Source organism: Euprymna scolopes, chromosome 22 (genome assembly GCF_053919585.1).
Source record: "Euprymna scolopes isolate OS-2025 chromosome 22, ASM5391958v1, whole genome shotgun sequence".
Classification (NCBI taxonomy): Eukaryota; Metazoa; Mollusca; class Cephalopoda; order Sepiida; family Sepiolidae; genus Euprymna; species Euprymna scolopes.
This window is the reverse complement of record NC_136503.1, coordinates 48,914,694-48,932,599: the sequence shown is the minus strand read 5'-3', so window position 1 is coordinate 48,932,599 and position 17,906 is coordinate 48,914,694. Positions and strand designations below refer to the sequence as shown.

At 36.9% G+C, this 17,906-nt stretch overlaps 1 protein-coding gene across 1 annotated transcript in view; it reads right to left on the bottom strand.

The window, feature by feature from the left end:
- Nucleotides 1-17,906, bottom strand: part of LOC145243434 (proton myo-inositol cotransporter-like) — a 77,446-nt gene that overhangs the window by 9,958 nt on the left and 49,582 nt on the right. The window contains exons 5-7 of the mRNA XM_080106323.1: nt 17,535-17,698; nt 7,820-7,931; nt 5,633-5,877 (exon numbers count right to left, since the gene is read on the bottom strand). Of these exons, the coding sequence (XP_079962449.1) occupies nt 5,633-5,877; nt 7,820-7,931; nt 17,535-17,698 (521 nt within the window). The remainder of the gene's footprint in view (nt 1-5,632; nt 5,878-7,819; nt 7,932-17,534; nt 17,699-17,906) is intronic.

The following is a 17,906-nucleotide window of genomic DNA, read 5'->3' as shown; positions in this document are numbered from 1 at the left end:
CACGTCAAAAAAAAAAAAAATTGGGATCACCTCCACATCATTTTATTGCATGTATACAGCTTCATAATTATAGTAAAGAAAAAAATGCCCAGCATCCTTCAGACGAAACATCTTTTTTTTTCTGTACTTTTATTTATCCCAATTTATAGGGGCATCCTAAGTGGGGAGTTCTGCAGCGAAATTTTTGTTCACATTACATTTAAATTTCCGCATATAGATACAGTATGGCATAATCACGTTGACACACCGGTTTTCGTTAGATCACTGAAGTTAAGCAAGGTGTAACCTGGCCAGTACCAGATGGGTGACCAATTTGGGAATTCCAAACGCTGTATATAGGAGGACGTCGACATCTCCCTCCAAGAGTTGCCAAAATTCTAACGTCGTCATTTTCCCTAACGAGGACATACATGCAACTGGGAATCGCTTGTGAATTTTATACTCCCATGGAACTTTCTCCTTTGGAGTAAGCTGGTTAAACCCACATAGGGTTAGTGCTGTTTCCATTTTTTCTATATAGGTACAGTCAGTGAAACAAGGTGATAGGGAGGAGACAATTCCAAAGGCTAGCAATTTGAAAAAAATAAGTTATTAGAATAAAAAGGTTTCCAGCATCTGGAGACCACTATATTGAAGAGGTGAGATTTTGCTTATTGACGTGTCGGTCTGGGATATTCACATCGAGGATGAACAAGTTTGTTGGAGAAAATTCCATTCAAGTACTTGTGAAATAAACACAAGGATGCAACATTGCGAGAATGGGGCAGGGGCAGGAGCTTTGTTGACAATGAGGGAACTTATTCGATTAGAGACTTTTGGGGGGGATCCTGGTTAAGAGGAAGAGACTATTAGTTGGTGTACCATCTCAGCTATAACAGCAATACTCCATGCATGAGCGAATGGTAGCTTTGCAGAGATACATGATACTGGCAGGTATGAGAAGTTTTCTAGCCCGGTAGAGAGAGTCTATCTTCATTGCATCAGCCATCTATGTATTTGTTCCAATTCATGTTTCCTGTGAATGTTGGATCAAGGAGTTTAAATAGACTCTCAGGTAGGGTTATATTAATCATAGCGATCGATGGTTGGAAGGGTTTCTTATAATTTTAAAGGAAAGGAACTCTGCCTTAAATGTTACCATCTATTTGCTTTTTTTTTTTTTTTTTTTTTACACAATGATCACCACTTATCAAGGCCCGGAAGCCACTCAGGGATAAGGGTTATTGCAAGTACATTACGTTAGTGAGGAGATTTGCTGATATGTTTACTTAAGGGGGCGGTTCATTAGGAATTTGTTAACATTGGACTTGAAGACAACCAAGTTGTAGTCCGGAGGGAAGCAGGCAGACGGAACAGAGTTCCACAGGCGTGCAGTTCTAAGAAAGAAGCTTTGTTCATGGAATCTGCGTTTTGATTTAGGCACAGATATAGAGTGGGGGAAATTTTTCACAGTGGATTCAGCTAGACGGGTGTTTTTCGTGAAAGATTGGCGAGGGGGGACCAGAGATTGGAGTTCAGACGAGCATCTGCCATGGAAATAACGATAAAACAAGGACAGGCTCGCAACGTCTCTTCTGTGGGAGAGGGGTTGCAGGGTAGAGAAAAGGGCATCCCCCACTAAGCCACGAAGTCTATTTTGTACTCTGTCAAGGCAGGATAGGCTGTTTTTAGCAGCTCCTGCCTAGATATGGCAACAGTATTCCATCCTTGGACGTACTTGGCTTTTATATAGATAGAGAATTGCATCCGTAGTGAGATATCTTCTGGAGCGGTAGAAGGATCCCACCATCTTTCCAGCGACCTTGGCAACAGACTTGATGTACGTGTTCCATTTCAGATCAGGAGTAAAGGTCAAACCCAGAACCTTGTCAAAACATGGGGCCTCACCCAGACGAGAGCCATCCATCACAATTGATGCCAGATGGGGATCAGAGCGTTGATGATGTAAGGATAGGAGTTTGGTTTTGGATGCATTAAAGGTAACCAGCCACATCTTCCCCCACTGAACCACGCGCTCGAGATCAGAGGAGAGAGAATCAGAGAGAACTTTGTCATTTACAGCCTTTGATGTGTTGCCGTAGATGGTCATGTCATCAGCATAGATGTCAACGAATGATTTAAGTATGTGTTTAGGGAGGTCATTGATGTAGATCAGGAAGAGAGTTGGGCCCAGGATTGACCCCTGAGGGACTCCAGCATTTATATTGCAGGCCTCCGATTTTTGTCCATCTACCACTACTCTTATGAGCCTATCGGAGAGAAATGATTTAATGATTGAGAAAACATTTCCAGTTATACCGTAGCTGGAAATCTTGTGAAGTAGACCCTTATACCATACCTTGTCGAAGGCCTTTGATATGTCGAGAGCAATTGCCCTAGAAAGGAAGCCTTTGTCAAGAGATTCACTAATCCTGTGGGATATAACCGTCAGCACATCTGCAGTAGATCTTGCAGAGCGGAAACCATATTGTGTGTCACTAAGAAGGTTATTCCTGCTGAGGTGGTTGACTATTTCTCTATTTAATATGGATTCCAGCAACTTACTCATAACACAGAGGAGACTTATAGGTCTGTATTGAGAGGGAGATGACTTATCACCTGAATTCTTAAATACAGGGCAAACTGATGAGGTCTTCCAGGGAGTCGGAAAGCACTTCTCCTTAAGGCAGCGCTTAAATAGTTTCGTAAGTATGGGAGCAAGTTCTGGTTGAAGCTTTTTTAACACTATAATTGGGATGCCATCAGGGCCAGTTGCTTTACTGGAATCTAGGTTCTTTATTAGCTTGGCGACCTCATGCACGGATATTTGTATGTTACCTAGCTTGTTCTGTGTTATAGGAGGAAATATGGGGAGTTGATAGCCTTCGTCGCATAGGGTAGAATTAGCTGCAAAGTTCTTTGCAAATAGTTTGGCCTTGTCTGACGCTGACGAGATGACCTCTGGTCCATTGATAATGGTTGGGATAGAACGCACACTTCTGTTCAGGATCCTGTTTGTTATTTGCCAAAGCTGGTGGGATCCAAGCCGCTGATCAGCTACCTTGGATTTAACAGACTGGGCATATAGCTCTCTTGCATTTTTTTATTACTCTTTTACAGTGGTTGCTGGCAGACCTAAAAATCTATTTGCTTATTTGCTACGTGTAATTCAGACTTAACGCCATTTCCTGACACTATCTGAATTTTTACTCTTAGATTTTAGTAGAAATTTGTTCTTTGTACTTAATCTAATTTCAACATAGAAATTTTTTTTTCTATGTTATTCTATCATTAAAGCACACGTCCAATGTTGTTACATTTCCTTTTTATCTAAATGTTTTATAGAAGTGAATAAATGCGAAAGTTCGTTTTATTTATCACATCGATATTACTATTAAAAAAAGTTTGTGTTTATTCAAACCAATAATACAATATAACATTTTGAAGTACTGTATATATGATAGAGAAAGAGCACTCAAATATAGTAATTTGCATAACTATTTATTAAACAGTTTATAATAAATTAATGTTTGGTGTTCCTCATTTGCAATTTTATTATCCTACTTTTACTATATATTTATGCAATACTTTTGTCTATATTAACAGTAGTTTAATAAAGAAAAAAGGATACATTTCTGAAAACCCTTCTTAAAGTATTTTTTTTTTTTAATTTTCAAGGGAGGTAATTTAACAGCCTCAAGTATGTATAAGCAAGAAAAGTTCATAGAGAAACAGAGAAGATACTCTCTCTCTCTCTCTCTCTCTCTCTCTCTCTCTCTCTCTCTCTCTCTCTCTCTCTCTCTCTCTCTCTCTTTCCTATTGACGGCGCCATATTTTCTTTTTTGTTGTTTTTAAATGCAATGACATATTTTGATACCCTGAAGTATTTGTGTTCCAATATTCCTTTCTGGCTTTTTAATTAAGCAGACTGACTTGATTTTCCACAAGTTGCCATCTGTTTCTTAATTTTAAGCTACAGACGAGTCCCCCCCACACACACACGCGCGCGCGCGCTCAGGTCAATTGATTTGTTCTTTTTTTCTTTTCTTTTCTTTTCTTTGTGTTCTTATTTAAAAGATAAATAAATGCATATCAAAATTACCAAAATGCTAATGTTTAGCTAATTGTATGAATTAATGTTAATATTTATCTATCTATATACTTACAGGACCCGAGTAAGTGGAGTTAGTAAATCTGGTGGGCAGTATACTCTAAGGGAAACAACTCTGAAAGAAAATTCAGAGTGCAGTCTCGTAGGTACTTTGATAAAAGTTTCTGGCAACTTCTTCACTTGGAACAATCTCCAGTCGTCATGACTATGTCTTACCATTGGATCGAGATTTTTTCCCTGAACAAGGGAGTGCTGACGATGCTGCATAAGTTCTCTTTATTTTAAGCTTCAAACTAATTCACATACAAGTTGTGACATTGCAGAAGTTGGGGGTCAATAACACAACAATGTGGCGATGGACGGGTGACAACATAGCAAGTGTGGATACATTGGTAACTGCAGCAAACTTGTACACTTCTTTCTTTTCATTTCTTTACGATCCTATTTAAGCGAGAAATAAATTTGTATTAAAATTACTAAAATAATGCAAAATACTTTACCTTATGTTTACAACAATTTTATGAATGAAATTTTTATTGGAATTATTTGGATCCTTCAGACTATTGTTCTCATCTTGAGTGTCATTTTCACAACGTTTCGGTCGATGTAACCTCCGACTTTCTTCAGGTGTATGCTGTCGGACTCGGGAATGTTTCTGTCGAATTTGGGAATGTAGACAGAATTTCGAACAGAACCCTTTATTTATTTCATGAGGGGTAGCATGCTCTCGTTTCAACAGTCATTACTTGATAGAGGTCCTAAGTAATTCGCAATTGTATTTTTTATGAAGATTGGTTATTCGTATTATTTGGATTCATCGGATTACTGTTCTCATCTTGAGTGCCATTTTCACAACGTTTCGGTTGATGTAACCTCCGACTTTTTTCAAGTGTATCTTGTCAAACTCAGAAATATTTCTGTCAAACTCAGGAATTTGGGCGGAATTTCGAACGGAGGTAGTATACGCTTGTTCCACAGCCATGACTGGATAGAGGTTATAAGTTCGCAATTGTATTGGGGGAAGAGTCGCCCACACTGAGAATTGAATCTTCAACCTTCAGGACAATATCACTTTTACAATTGATTTTTCCAAGTACTCTAACCACTGCACCACAAGTCCTTGCATTCGAAATTCTGTGCAGATTCTCGAGTTCAACAGAAACATTTCCGAGTTCAACAAGATACACCTGAAGAAGGTCGGAGATTACATCAACCGAAACGTTGTGAACATGACACTCAAGATGAGAACAGTAGCCCAAAGAATCCAAATAGTTAAAATAATCAATCCTCATCTATAAAATTTTGTTTTCACAAGTATTGCAGGTATCAAACTTTAATGAAGCAACAGGGAGCATTTCATACTTTTCATGAATTAAAATATGTTTTACACATTCATGGACCACAAACAAGTTTAATGGTCGTTTGTCTAAGTCTTTAAAACCTAGCCCCTGTCTTTCCCCAGAAACTCGCAAAAGGTTTGTTAAAATCAACATGTGCGTATTGAAAGAAGTTTATAAAAAGTAGCTAAAAACATTGACTTACTTGGTGCATAAAACACTAAAAAAAGAGCGAGCCCAACCACTGCAACCCAAGAGAAAGACGCAGGACAATAATCATAAGCCCAAATCTTGGAATGTCCTATATTGGTCGATGAAGAGTTGCAGGTTCCAGCGCGAGATGGCATTCTCGAGCTGCTATTGACCGGAAGGCAAAGTCCACTGATGACGTCATTTTCGTTTTCAAAGCAAAAACCACAGGATATGTCTTGAATGCAGCTATCACAAATGCTACAATCGAAGCAATAAATAATATAAGACTTGATTCTGTTTAAACCTCTTAATTACATTTAAATTTAAAACATATACATGGAGCACAATAATTTGATAACGCGAAAATGGTCCCTTTTTTACTAACGATAATCTAACGTTTGTACAGCATAATCACGTTTACACACCGGTTCCTAGTAGATCACCAAAGTTAAGCAACATTGAGCCTGTTCAGTATTAGAATGAGTGACCGTTTTAGAATGCCAAATACTGTAAGTGCTCTCTGCTTATCTCGGCATTATTTCCAGTTATACTGGACCTTTCCTTGCCACTGGACTTAAGCAGTGCCGATTCAGGAGAGGTGTGGTTGGCGATTGTACAACCGTTGCCTCATAATTATATGCACAGCTAACCTTATAGGGAGTATCCATTGTCTTTCGATACTGAACGGAGGGTTCCACTTCCAAACTAACATTTTCATTATATATTCATAAAAATCTTTATCAAAAGAATGTTAATACCACTATTCAATGTCTGATGCAAAGCTTAAGACATCACATGATTAATACGATTCGGGGGCGCCTTCGTTGTGTATTTCTACAGCATTGATTCTTACCCCCATGTTTTTTATTTTGTAAAATTCTAATGATTTTAGAATTCATCCAATTTAGTTAATGAGCAACTTCGTTACAATTTTTTATATCCTACAGAAATGTATTCAAAATGAAAAGTCCATATTACACTGAGATAGAGAGTTCGTGGGAATGATGAAAACCATCTGATCATCCTAACAACGATGAATGAGATGCGTTGGATGTTTATTTAAAGTGAAGCTGATTTACATCGAGCCAGCCCCACTCTCTCGTACAAATCAGCCTGATCCAGCAACAGGACAGAGTCGAGTAGGATGCCAGGTGAAATACAGAAACTGCTGGAAGTGTCGATATCCTTCTAAATAAAGCGCCTGGTAGCTATGGAAAAAGTGATTTCTGTGCGCAATGGCAGCAGCACATTCTGGGGAGAACCATGGCTGGCTGTTAGGTTTTTGTTGGAATTTTTTGGGTGGTATGAATCGGTCTATACCTACAATTAACCATTCGGTCAGGTCTGACACTATAGAGGATACATCCTTTTCAAACATGGAATGCAGAGGTAGATCAGATATAAATGTATGGAAGTTATCCCAGTCAGTCATAGAGTATCGATATACTGTATGGTGGAGAGGTACGTCTGAAGAGTTGTTGCATTTCATATTTATCTTAACTGATACAACCGAGTGGTCGGAAGATCCCAGAGGAGATAGAACAGAACATGAACATAACTCAGAGGAAGTTGTGAGAAAAAGGTCTAGAAGGCTTGCATACTGACCGGTAGTATCGGGCACACGGGTGGGTTCATGAACAATCTGAGTGAGGTCATAGGCAATGGAGAAGTCATGACAGAACCTCCCCTCATTATCTGTCTTGTTTTAATGGATCAGCCATTCCACATTGTGGGCATTGAAGTCACCACAGATGTGAATGTTAGCCGAAGGATAAGCAGACAGGATGTGGTCAATTTTCTCAGATATGCTCTTAAAGATAGTAAGTCCACTGTTGTAGGGAGGGGGGGGCGACAGAGGGCAAATATAAATGCGGTGGTGTAAGCAAGTGCAACCCAGAAGCACATATAAGGTAAATTAGGATCTTCTCTGGAGATATCCCTACCATGCAGAAAGCCATCTCTAATGTAGGCACATATTCCATGCCCATGGCGACCTTGGAGGTCAGATTTAGATGATGATGAGTATCCATTAATTATGAACTCAGCTAGGGAAGTGGTTGGCCCTATGCCAGTTTCGCTTAGGAACAATATGTCCGGTTTTGTCTCCTGCAATTAGGTTTCAACCTTTCGAAGGTTGGAACGTAGACCCCCGATATTAGAATAGATAAATACCTTAATTACAAGAAATAGATATCCTCACCTGTACGTAGAGCAAGTATTGTTGGTTGAGTCGACAGTTGCGTTGACCATGGGGGAGTAAAGCATGGTCATAAGAAATGTAGTAGCCAAGCAGAAGCTGCTAACGAATAAACCTAGAGAAGAGTATATACAAATTGATGTATATATTAGTAAAGTGTTTGTAGAAATGAATACAAGAAGTCTTGTTCTAACATTTAAAAAAACAGCTTTATTGATTATCTTCGTTGGTAGGTTTGTATAGAGAAACGATAAGTATTGGGAAGAGTTCTTTTTAATTTATTTTACTTCAGTAAGTTTTAAGAGATCAAGGGAACTAACACTTGATTCTGTTACAATTTAAATTTATATCCGAAGGCTCTTTTAAGACTAGACGCTGTTCCCCTTATGGCTGCTATATGTATTTCATTACAGTTTGGTCTTCCAGGAATTGCTTCTAAGTATTTCTGAAGATTCTTCTTTATTAAGTCAGTTGCTCCTATCACAACCGGTATAATGTTTATTTCTTTTAGAGACCATGTCGTTTTTAGATCATTTTTTAGGTCCTGATATTTTGCTATCTTTTCCCGCTCAGCTCTATTAAGGCCAAAATCATTTGGGACTGTGACATTGATAATCAGGCTTGTTCCATATTACAATATCAGAAGAGCAATGGTGACAGGCTATCATCTTGAAATATATTTCGCTGAACACTGAGATTTGAAGTCTGTATTGTCTCTTCCATGTGGTGCAGAGCAATTGATGTTTGCCACATGGTCATTTCTTTTCCTGTGTGTAAACGTTGATGAATGCTTAAATAGCAATAGTTCATGTATGCATGTCTAAATTAGTAGGAGAAACGTGAATCCCTGCCTATGGACGGGCACAAAAGATTAGAGACAGCGCTGTAGGAAGATAGAAGTTCATTTATGTACCTATTGAAATCCAGTTACCATACTGGATTCATTATCTCTCCGTCTTAGTCAAACCCCAGACCCAAAGACCAGGTTGGGTTGTGTGGCGTCCCAAGAGAGTTGCTTGGGAATTGGTCCACGCCACATGGAGATGCCTTCAGTCCAAGGTTCGGGAAGAAAAAGAGAGAGAGTGGGTTGCCAGTTTAACTTTTTATAAACTTGGTCATATGACTGAGCGCTGGCTTCTGATTGGACAAGCTAAAAAGGAAGTATATCCAAAATTTTGAGCAGCGAGAATTTGCTCCTGCTGATGTTCCTTGCAATCCTGTCTGTTACATGTTTTTCATTGTTAAAACGGAAGAAATATATTCGATTTATTGATAAGGTAGATGAAAAATATCTTCAGATAATACTACCTCTCCAGAGAGTACCTAACTCCTGATATACCCCCTACTTATATGAGAGTCAGATACGTCCTAAGATGGAGTGCTGATGCCACATCTGAAGAGGTGCCGCTCAGAAACAAAAAAATACCATGGATTAAACTGGGTGGTTTAGTGTTAATTAATTCACATGGCATGTTATTTAGATGGTGTTTATTTTCTGAATGAAAGGAATAAAATCGGAAAGTAAATTTAGTCAAAAAATATGTATGATGCCGGTAAAATTTTGGTGCTAAAAAAGGTTAAGACAATAACACTAATGAATTGCTCCTTGCAAACGGATAAAGAAAGAAAATGGAAAGAATTTTTGAATAATTTAAATCGCTCCCAAATGCATGAACTCTTGATACAATTATGATATCATGGACGTCCCCTCCCATCCGATTCAGGATCCTGAGAAGCATTAAGAAGTGATTCATAAAAAAACAAGGGAAAAGTTGTTAGAATATGACAAAAAAAAAAAAAGCCATGACCTAGGATAGTAGTAGGATGAGTAGTCAGCTGGGAGTGACTGAGAGGGTGAGTCGTTTTCTGCTCAGACTAGACATAGAATTCCTGATCCTGAGTTAACACATTTAGAAGTTTTGAGTTAGTTTACAAGTTTTTCAATCTTCTACAGTTGACAATAGTTTGCAGCTCGGAGCAGATCAGGTAGAGTTTTAGCAAATGAGAAAATCAGCAATGGTGCCTTGATAGACAGCTATCAACATCCAACGTTTGAGGATCCCCTTTATCACACACATTCGGAGCACAACTAATTTATACATGATGCACCGAAGTTGTGCTTTTTCTTGTGAGTTTGTATTGTTTTATTTTATTTTTTTTATTTGTAAACCAGTGCTCACACCCTTGGCAATCGCCAAGACGACATGGCCAGAAGAAGAGATGAAGATGAATAGAAAGCCATGGCAAACATCGTTGGGGTAAGCAGTTACGAGGGGCGCATATGGTTCTACACAATCTCTCACCTGTATAAGAGTTAGATTCGAGCTAAGACAAAGTGTTGCCGTCACATCTGAGATGTTACCTAGAGCACTCTTTTCTGCCTTCCTTGAAAGAATACAAAATTGACTTCACAATCTAGTGGGTGAAGATCTCTTCTGTTCTCTACAACCTCCTTTCTTTCTATTCTCTATTAATAAGTCCATGGAAGGTACTCTGTGCTCAAATCTTTAGTTTCTCTTTTTAAGACATTCGCAATAAGAACTCGTCTATGAGGCACTTTAAATAAGTTACCAGACTTTTTTTCTTTTTTTTTTGTACAGGCATTTACAATTGTCATGGACTCTTGAGAATTCAGTATGTTATTGCTATACATCTTATGAGATGACTGACTAATTTTTATGATTTCAGGTTCAAATGAACAGCTACAACAGGAATTGGAATACACCCTACTAAAGCCTGATTGTCAAAAAATGCAATCTGGACATGAGGACACGTTAGAAGAACGATACGCAATATAATTCTTTTTAAAAATTGGAAAAAATGCTACAGCAACGTACGGAATGTTTTAGACTGCATATATATATATATATATATATATATATATATATATATATATATATATATATATATATATATAAAGTTTTATAAGTAGCTTCACTGTTTGAAAGTATCGTAGCTGAAGAAATATAAAACCAATCAAAATGCAGATTTCTTCTCTTCTTCTTTTTTTAAATAAACATATTTTTTATGAAAAAACTCAAATTACAAGCATGAGATACGGACAATACTTTTGATATTATTAAGTCGTAAAAGCATTTTGTTGTTATTGAAGATGAGTTCAGCACCCCACCCCACCCCATCCCGACATATCCTATTTGTCAACTCGTGCAAGTATACTGGTTTTAAAGCGATTTGTTGAAATAAAACAAAAAAAAAGGACATGATTGAAAAATATACACTAAAAAATAACAAAATTATACAGACAAAAATAACACAATTAGTTTTTATTTGAACTTTAATTCCACTAATTGTGTTATTTTTATTTCCAATAACTGTGTTATTTTGTTGTGAAAAATGCAAATAAAGACTAATTGTGTTATTTTTATAATTTTATTTTTGATTGTATACTTTTTTATATATTTTTTAATAAATTGCTTCCAAATATAAATACGAGGTACATTCAATAAGTTTCCAGAATTTTTTGTACAGGCATTTAAATTTGCCGTAGACTCTTGAAAATTCAGTATGTTATTGCTATACATCTTATGAAATGACTGACCAATTTTTATGATTTCAGGTTAAAATGGACAGCTACAGCAGAAATTGGAATACACCCTACTAAAGCCTGATTCTCACAGCTGGTGAATGTCAAAAATGCGATCTGGACGTAAGGACACTAGAAGAGCAACATACAATAAAATTTTGTTGTAAACTTGAAAACAAAATTGCCACAGAAACGTATGGAATGCTTCAGACTGCTTTTGGACCTTCTTGTATGAATCGAGTATCAGTTTTTGAGTGGCATAAGAGATTCAAGGAAGACAGGGAGTCTGTGAGGGATGATAAAAAGTGTGGGAGGTGTAAGGAAGTCAGAACACTAGAGTTGATTGGCCAAATAAAGAATTTCATGGATAAGGACCGTCATATGTCTATAGCCAATAAGTGCACAGTTTGATATCATGAGGAACTGAAGATGCAGAAGATTTGCACGAAGTTTGTCCCAAGGATGCTCAGAAAAGATCAGAAAGAAAAACGTTGTCATGACAGTAGGAAGATGGTCTTGCTGATCAATTCAGATCTTGCAGTTCTTGATGCTCTCGTGACCTGCAAGAAAGATGGATCTCCTGCTATGACCCAGAGACTAAGAGACAGAGTTCCCAGTATATATCACAAATGAAAATAACTTTCTCTTTTTCCTCCGTGTGTCTTTTTTTTTCTTTTTTTTTTACACAGTGGTCACCACTTATCAAGGCCCGGAAGCCACTCGGGGATAAGGGTTATTGCAAGTACATTACGTTAGTGTGGAGATTTGATGAAGTGTTTACTTAAGAGGGTGGTTCATTAGGAATTTGTTAACGTTGGACTTGAACACATCCAAGTTGTAGTCAGGTGGGAAACAAGCAGACGGAACAGAGTTCCACAGGCGCGCAGTTCTAAGAAAGAAGCTTTGTTCATGGAATCCACGTTTTGATTTAGGCACAGATAAAGAGTGGGGGAAATTTATCACAGTGGATTCAGCTAGACGGGTGTTTTTCGTGAAAGATTGACGAAGGGTGACCAGAGATTGGAGTTCAGACGAGAACCTGCCATGGAAATAACGATAAAACAAGGATAGGCTCGCAATGTCTTTCCTGTGGGAGAGAGGTTGCAAGGTAGAAAAAAATGCATCCCCCACTAAGCCACGAAGTCTATTTTGTACTCTGTCAAGGCAGGATAGGCTGTTTTTAGCAGCTCCTGCCCAGATATGGCAGCAGTATTCCATCCTTGGACGTACTTGGCTTTTATATAGATAGAGAATTGCATCAGTAGTGAGATATCTTTTGGAGCGGTAGAAGGATCCCACCATCTTTCCAGCGACCTTGGCAACAGACTTGATGTACGTGTTCCATTTCAGATCAGGAGTAAAGGTCAAACCCAAAAGCTTGTCAAAACACGGGGCCTCTCCCAGACGAGAGCCATCCATCCCAATTGATGCCAGATGGGGATCAGAGCGTTGATGATGTAAGGATAGGAGTTTGGTTTTAGATGCATTAAAGGTAACCAACCACATCTTCCCCTACTGAACCACGCGCTCGAGATCAGAGGAGAGAGAATCAGAGAGAACTTTGTCATTTACAGCCTTTGACGTGTTGCCGTAGATGGTCGTATCATAGATGTCAACAAATGATTTAAGTATGTGTTTAGGGAGGTCATTGATGTAGATCAGGAAGAGAGTTGGGCCCAGGATTGACCCCTGAGGGACTCCAGCATTAATACTGCAGGCTTCTGATTTTTGTCCATCGACCACTACTCTTATGAGCCTATCGGAGAGAAATGATTTAATGATTGAGAAAGCATTTCCAGTTATACCGTAGCTGGAAATCTTGTGAAGTAGACCCTTATGCCATAACTTGTCTCGCATCAGATAGAATTTCCATGAAAAGAGATTCATTCCAGGAACTTACCGTCTGTGGAACAAATTACTATTTGTATAAATATTATGCTAATTCTTCAGCAAGGAGGCATCAAATGCCATTTTTTTTTAAATCTTAGGCATGACTTGACCAAGTATTGAATCCTGATCCCCCAACATATTAAAGAACATTCTAACAATTCTGACAAATGTGTTGGTTATACCTATATCTATATAAAGTTAGGAATGTGTATATGTTTATATATTTGTATGTGGAGGATTCACTCCTAAACTAATTAATCGAGTACAAATTCCAACACAGAATATTTCTATCTATATAAAGTTAGGTATGTGTATATGTTTATATTTTTGTGTGTATAGGATTCACTCCTAAACTAATTAATCAAGCACAAATTCCAACACAGAATATATCTATCTATATAAAGTTACGTATGTGTATGTGTTTACATATTTGTATGGACAGGAGTCACTCTTAAACTGATTAATGAATTTTTGAATAGGGGTTCTAGAAGTAAGGGGTTGTAGTGTGGATTTTATTTAATTTAATTTAGTTTTATGCGGAGAGGGTAAAAAGAGAGTGAGAGGTCTTCATGAAAATTCAGATACCAATTTTTAAGTGGTAAACATCAATTAAAAAGATTCCCCAAAATTTCAGTTCTTTTTGGGTATTCAAAAGAATTTTTAGAAAGTATAATATGGGCACAAATTCCTATTTGAAAATTAAAATATTTCAAATTGACATTGAATTTGATCCATAGTCATTAGATATCAATTAAGTGAGATTTCTTGAATTTCACTTTTTTCTGAAGTTCTCTCAAGCTTAACCCTTAAATTGTAAGCATTTTGCAAAATGAAAGTCATGTAATGGTGTTTGATCAAAATTGGAATAAGGATACTAGACATAAGGTTTCATATCATTATATATTGATGTTGGTCTTTGAAGGGGAATTAAAAAATGGTGAAGAACTTTTCTGTTCGAAGAATTAATTCTACCCATCCTGGGATGGGTACTCTTCCTGTCTTTCATAAATGTTTTTTTTTTTTTGCTGTGTTTTTTTTGTTTGTTTTTTCTTTTCTTTTATTTCTTTTTTCTTTTTTTGCTTAATAAGGGATTGCCAATAAAATATGGTATTAATTTGTATCATAATTTGTTTCCCAGTTGGAGTTCTCACACAAGTCCTTACAAATAGTCACACATTGTCAAAAATCATCGATGACCATCTCATCAATCATGACAACAAGTCTTCACAGATTTCCAGTAGGCTCTGCTCTATTCAAGTCATTAAGTGTTATTGCACCAACCATTTGCCATCTTGTTCTCATTGAAAGTCAGTGACCTTCTCAGGTATTTGCATGACAAATAGCCACTTCCAGACTTCAGTATGCTCTGTACTCTTCAAGTCGAGGTCTGAATGGTGCTATTCTTGTTAAATGTTTTCATCCTCTCAGCTCCTTGCCATGAGCCACTGCTTCTAGTACAAACTGATGTTAGTGATAATTGCTTTTTCTTTCAAACTATTATTATTATTCATTCACTAGTCCTCATACAGGTCATCATCAGTAATTGCTCACTGATAACAACCAATGGTGTTTTCTGGAGTCTGAGTGACAACAAGTTTCTCCAGATTTCCAGTACTCTCCACCTCTTTTGATAACCTTTTCAAATAAATTTGCATCATTGCAACAGCCGCTTACTATTGGTCTTCACTGGAATTTGGGTGACAATAATCCTCTCACAGATCCTGGTTCTCTTCGCACTCATCCATACGCATTCTAACAGGCAAGTTTTTTTTTTTTTTTTTTTTCATTCCAAACAAATTAAAGTACCACTTTGATGTACAGGGCTACTATCAGAGACATAAGTTGCAGAGATACTATGTAAGGAGTTGAACAGCAAGATGTCTGTTCACATTACATTTGAACTTCTGCATGTCAGTACAGCTGGGGAAGCAGGAACCCGAAAGGGAATTCCAAAAATTGTAAAAAGTTGAGCATGTCTGTTTACATTACACTTGAACTTCTGCATGTCAGTACAGTCGAGAAGCAGGAACCTGGAAGGGAATTCCGAAGTTTACCAATCCTAGGCAAGAAATTATTAGAGTAGAAAGCTTTCTTACATCTAGGAATCGTTACTGTGAAGGGGTGGGAATTTGCTGCTTGTCAAGTTTGTCGGGATATTTACATTGAGGGGCTACAATGGCTTGTAGTTCATCGGAGCATCCATCATTAAAATACTTGTAAGACAGGCAGAGGGATACAGCATTTCATCGATGAGACAGAGGTTGAAGCTTAGATGACAGTTCAGGACCTATCAGGTTGAACCTATCAGCTCTTTTCGGCCCTGTCTAGGAATGAGAGACTATCATACCCCCAACAAACCCAACAAACAGCAAAGTCCCACCCCTACAGTGTCAGTGCAATGATATATGAAAGTGAAACCTGGTCAGTGAGGGTTGAGGACATGCGTTGCATCAAGAGAAACGATATGAGAATAATATGATGGATGTGTAATATGAGTGTTAAAGAAAGGCTTAATTCTGATGACCTCAGAGGAAGATTAAATCTGGATAGTATAGACGTGTGTAAAACAAAAGACTGGTGGTATGACTATGTTGAAAGAATGGATGAGAATTCTTTGATAAGCAGTTGTAGAACAGTTGAGGTAGCAGAGTCAGTTCAGATGAAAACCAATAAAAAACATGGGAGGAAATAAGTACAGGATAAGTAAAGACTTGGCGAGAGATAAGTTAGTTTGGAAGTAAATTTCTAAAAGCTATCCAATGCATGTCGGCATGTAAAGCAGACGTTATGATGATGATGTATGTTCCATTTTGTTTCTGTTTTAATTATTTGGGTTTTAATTTTAAAACAGAAGCCATGAGTTATACACGGCATCAATAGATGAGCTATCATTTAACAAGAACTCCTAGTGAGTATAATAATAATAATAATAATAATAATAATAATAATAATAATAAAATAATTAATAATAATAATATAATAATAATAAATAATGATGATAATAATAACAATAAATAATTATAATAATTAATAATAATAAATAATAATAATAAATGATAAAAATAAATAATAACAACAATGATGAATTATGATAATAAATTAATAATAATAATAAATAATAATAACAACAAATAATAATAAAAACAAATAATAATCATAATCATAATCATAATCATAATAATATTAATAATAATAGCACAATAATCGTAGGAGCACTAGGAACCATCTCAAAAAATTTTGACAAAAAGAATGGGAGAAATTGGAATCAGGGGGAAGGCTGAGAAAATATAATGCCTAGAAATAATGAAAACAGCTCGATGTGAAGACTAATATACATGAGCTACAAATGCTAACCAGAAATATAGAAATTGCAACAGAAGTAAAACAAAAAGATAGAAGAACACCAAATGGAACCAAGAAAACTGAAACTGTATAATTGTAAGTTAACTACCGCACTCCAAAAGAAAAAATATTTGTAGTGCCAGCATTGGCTCACACCACACCAAACAGTCAAGAAGAATCGAGGAGGATGGAAAAATCAAGAAAAGAGAGTCCCTTGTTAACAGTGGAAACACTTTGCTGGTTAGTAATGACAGAAGTTCTCTAAACTTACTCCGCTATTTACCAAAGTATGGATTCAATTCATGTTTTTTCCCCACCCACCTGCATAGGAGCTAGGATGAGCAATTATTGTGTGCGACCAGACCAGTCGTTTTGAAAACAGGCAGAAATACCCTTCTCTGGAAATGATGTAAAATTCTCAACTTCCCTTTAATACTGTGGTCACTTTTTAATCCCAGATCCATCAATCATTCTTCCTATTACCATTTTAGTTAATCCATTATTCTTTGTCCTAACATTCTCACACAAATCCTTATCAGTGATTGCTCACTTTCACTTTTAGTGGAGAAGGAGAAAGAAAAAAGACTTAGTTAATGTCGCTAATGATGCTGGCTTATACAAAGCTGAGAAGAAAAAGATAACAAAATACCAAGATCTTATGAAAAGAAACTGGAATCTTAGGAAGATCGCCATCGGTCTAGTAATTATAGGAGCAACCGAACTCATGAAAAAGAATTTCAAAAACAACCTGGTAAATATACCCGACAAACCAAGTGCAAGAGAGATTCAAACAATTGCACTTAAATCTTAAAAAAGATTTTTCGGTTGGAATGTATGAGATAGCTCATGAATATCTGGCATTGGGTAGATGCCTCCATCCCCAGCCAGAACAAAATAATAAGAAATTGAATAATAAAAAAAAAATAAAGTCATTATACTTACCAAAAAGTCCAATTATTGCTAGCTTCCTCCTGCCAACCGCATCAACCAACCATACACCAACAAAAGCAAACGTTAGGTTAATGCAGTTAATAATAACAGAGTTCCAGATCGCAATACTCACATCACCAAAGCCAGCCATTTGAATTATAATACCACTATAGTAACTGGAAGATAAAAAAAAATATCTAACATGAAATTACACCAAACGCATATTAAAAGTTGGACCTAAATAGCATTTAAAGTGATATGGCATACTCTGATTCTTACTAGCCAATTTTCCTTCGTTAGTGTTGTGTCATGTTATTAGAAATATAATACCATACTTTATTATAGTTTCTTCCACCAATTACTTATTCTGGCTAGGAAATTTGT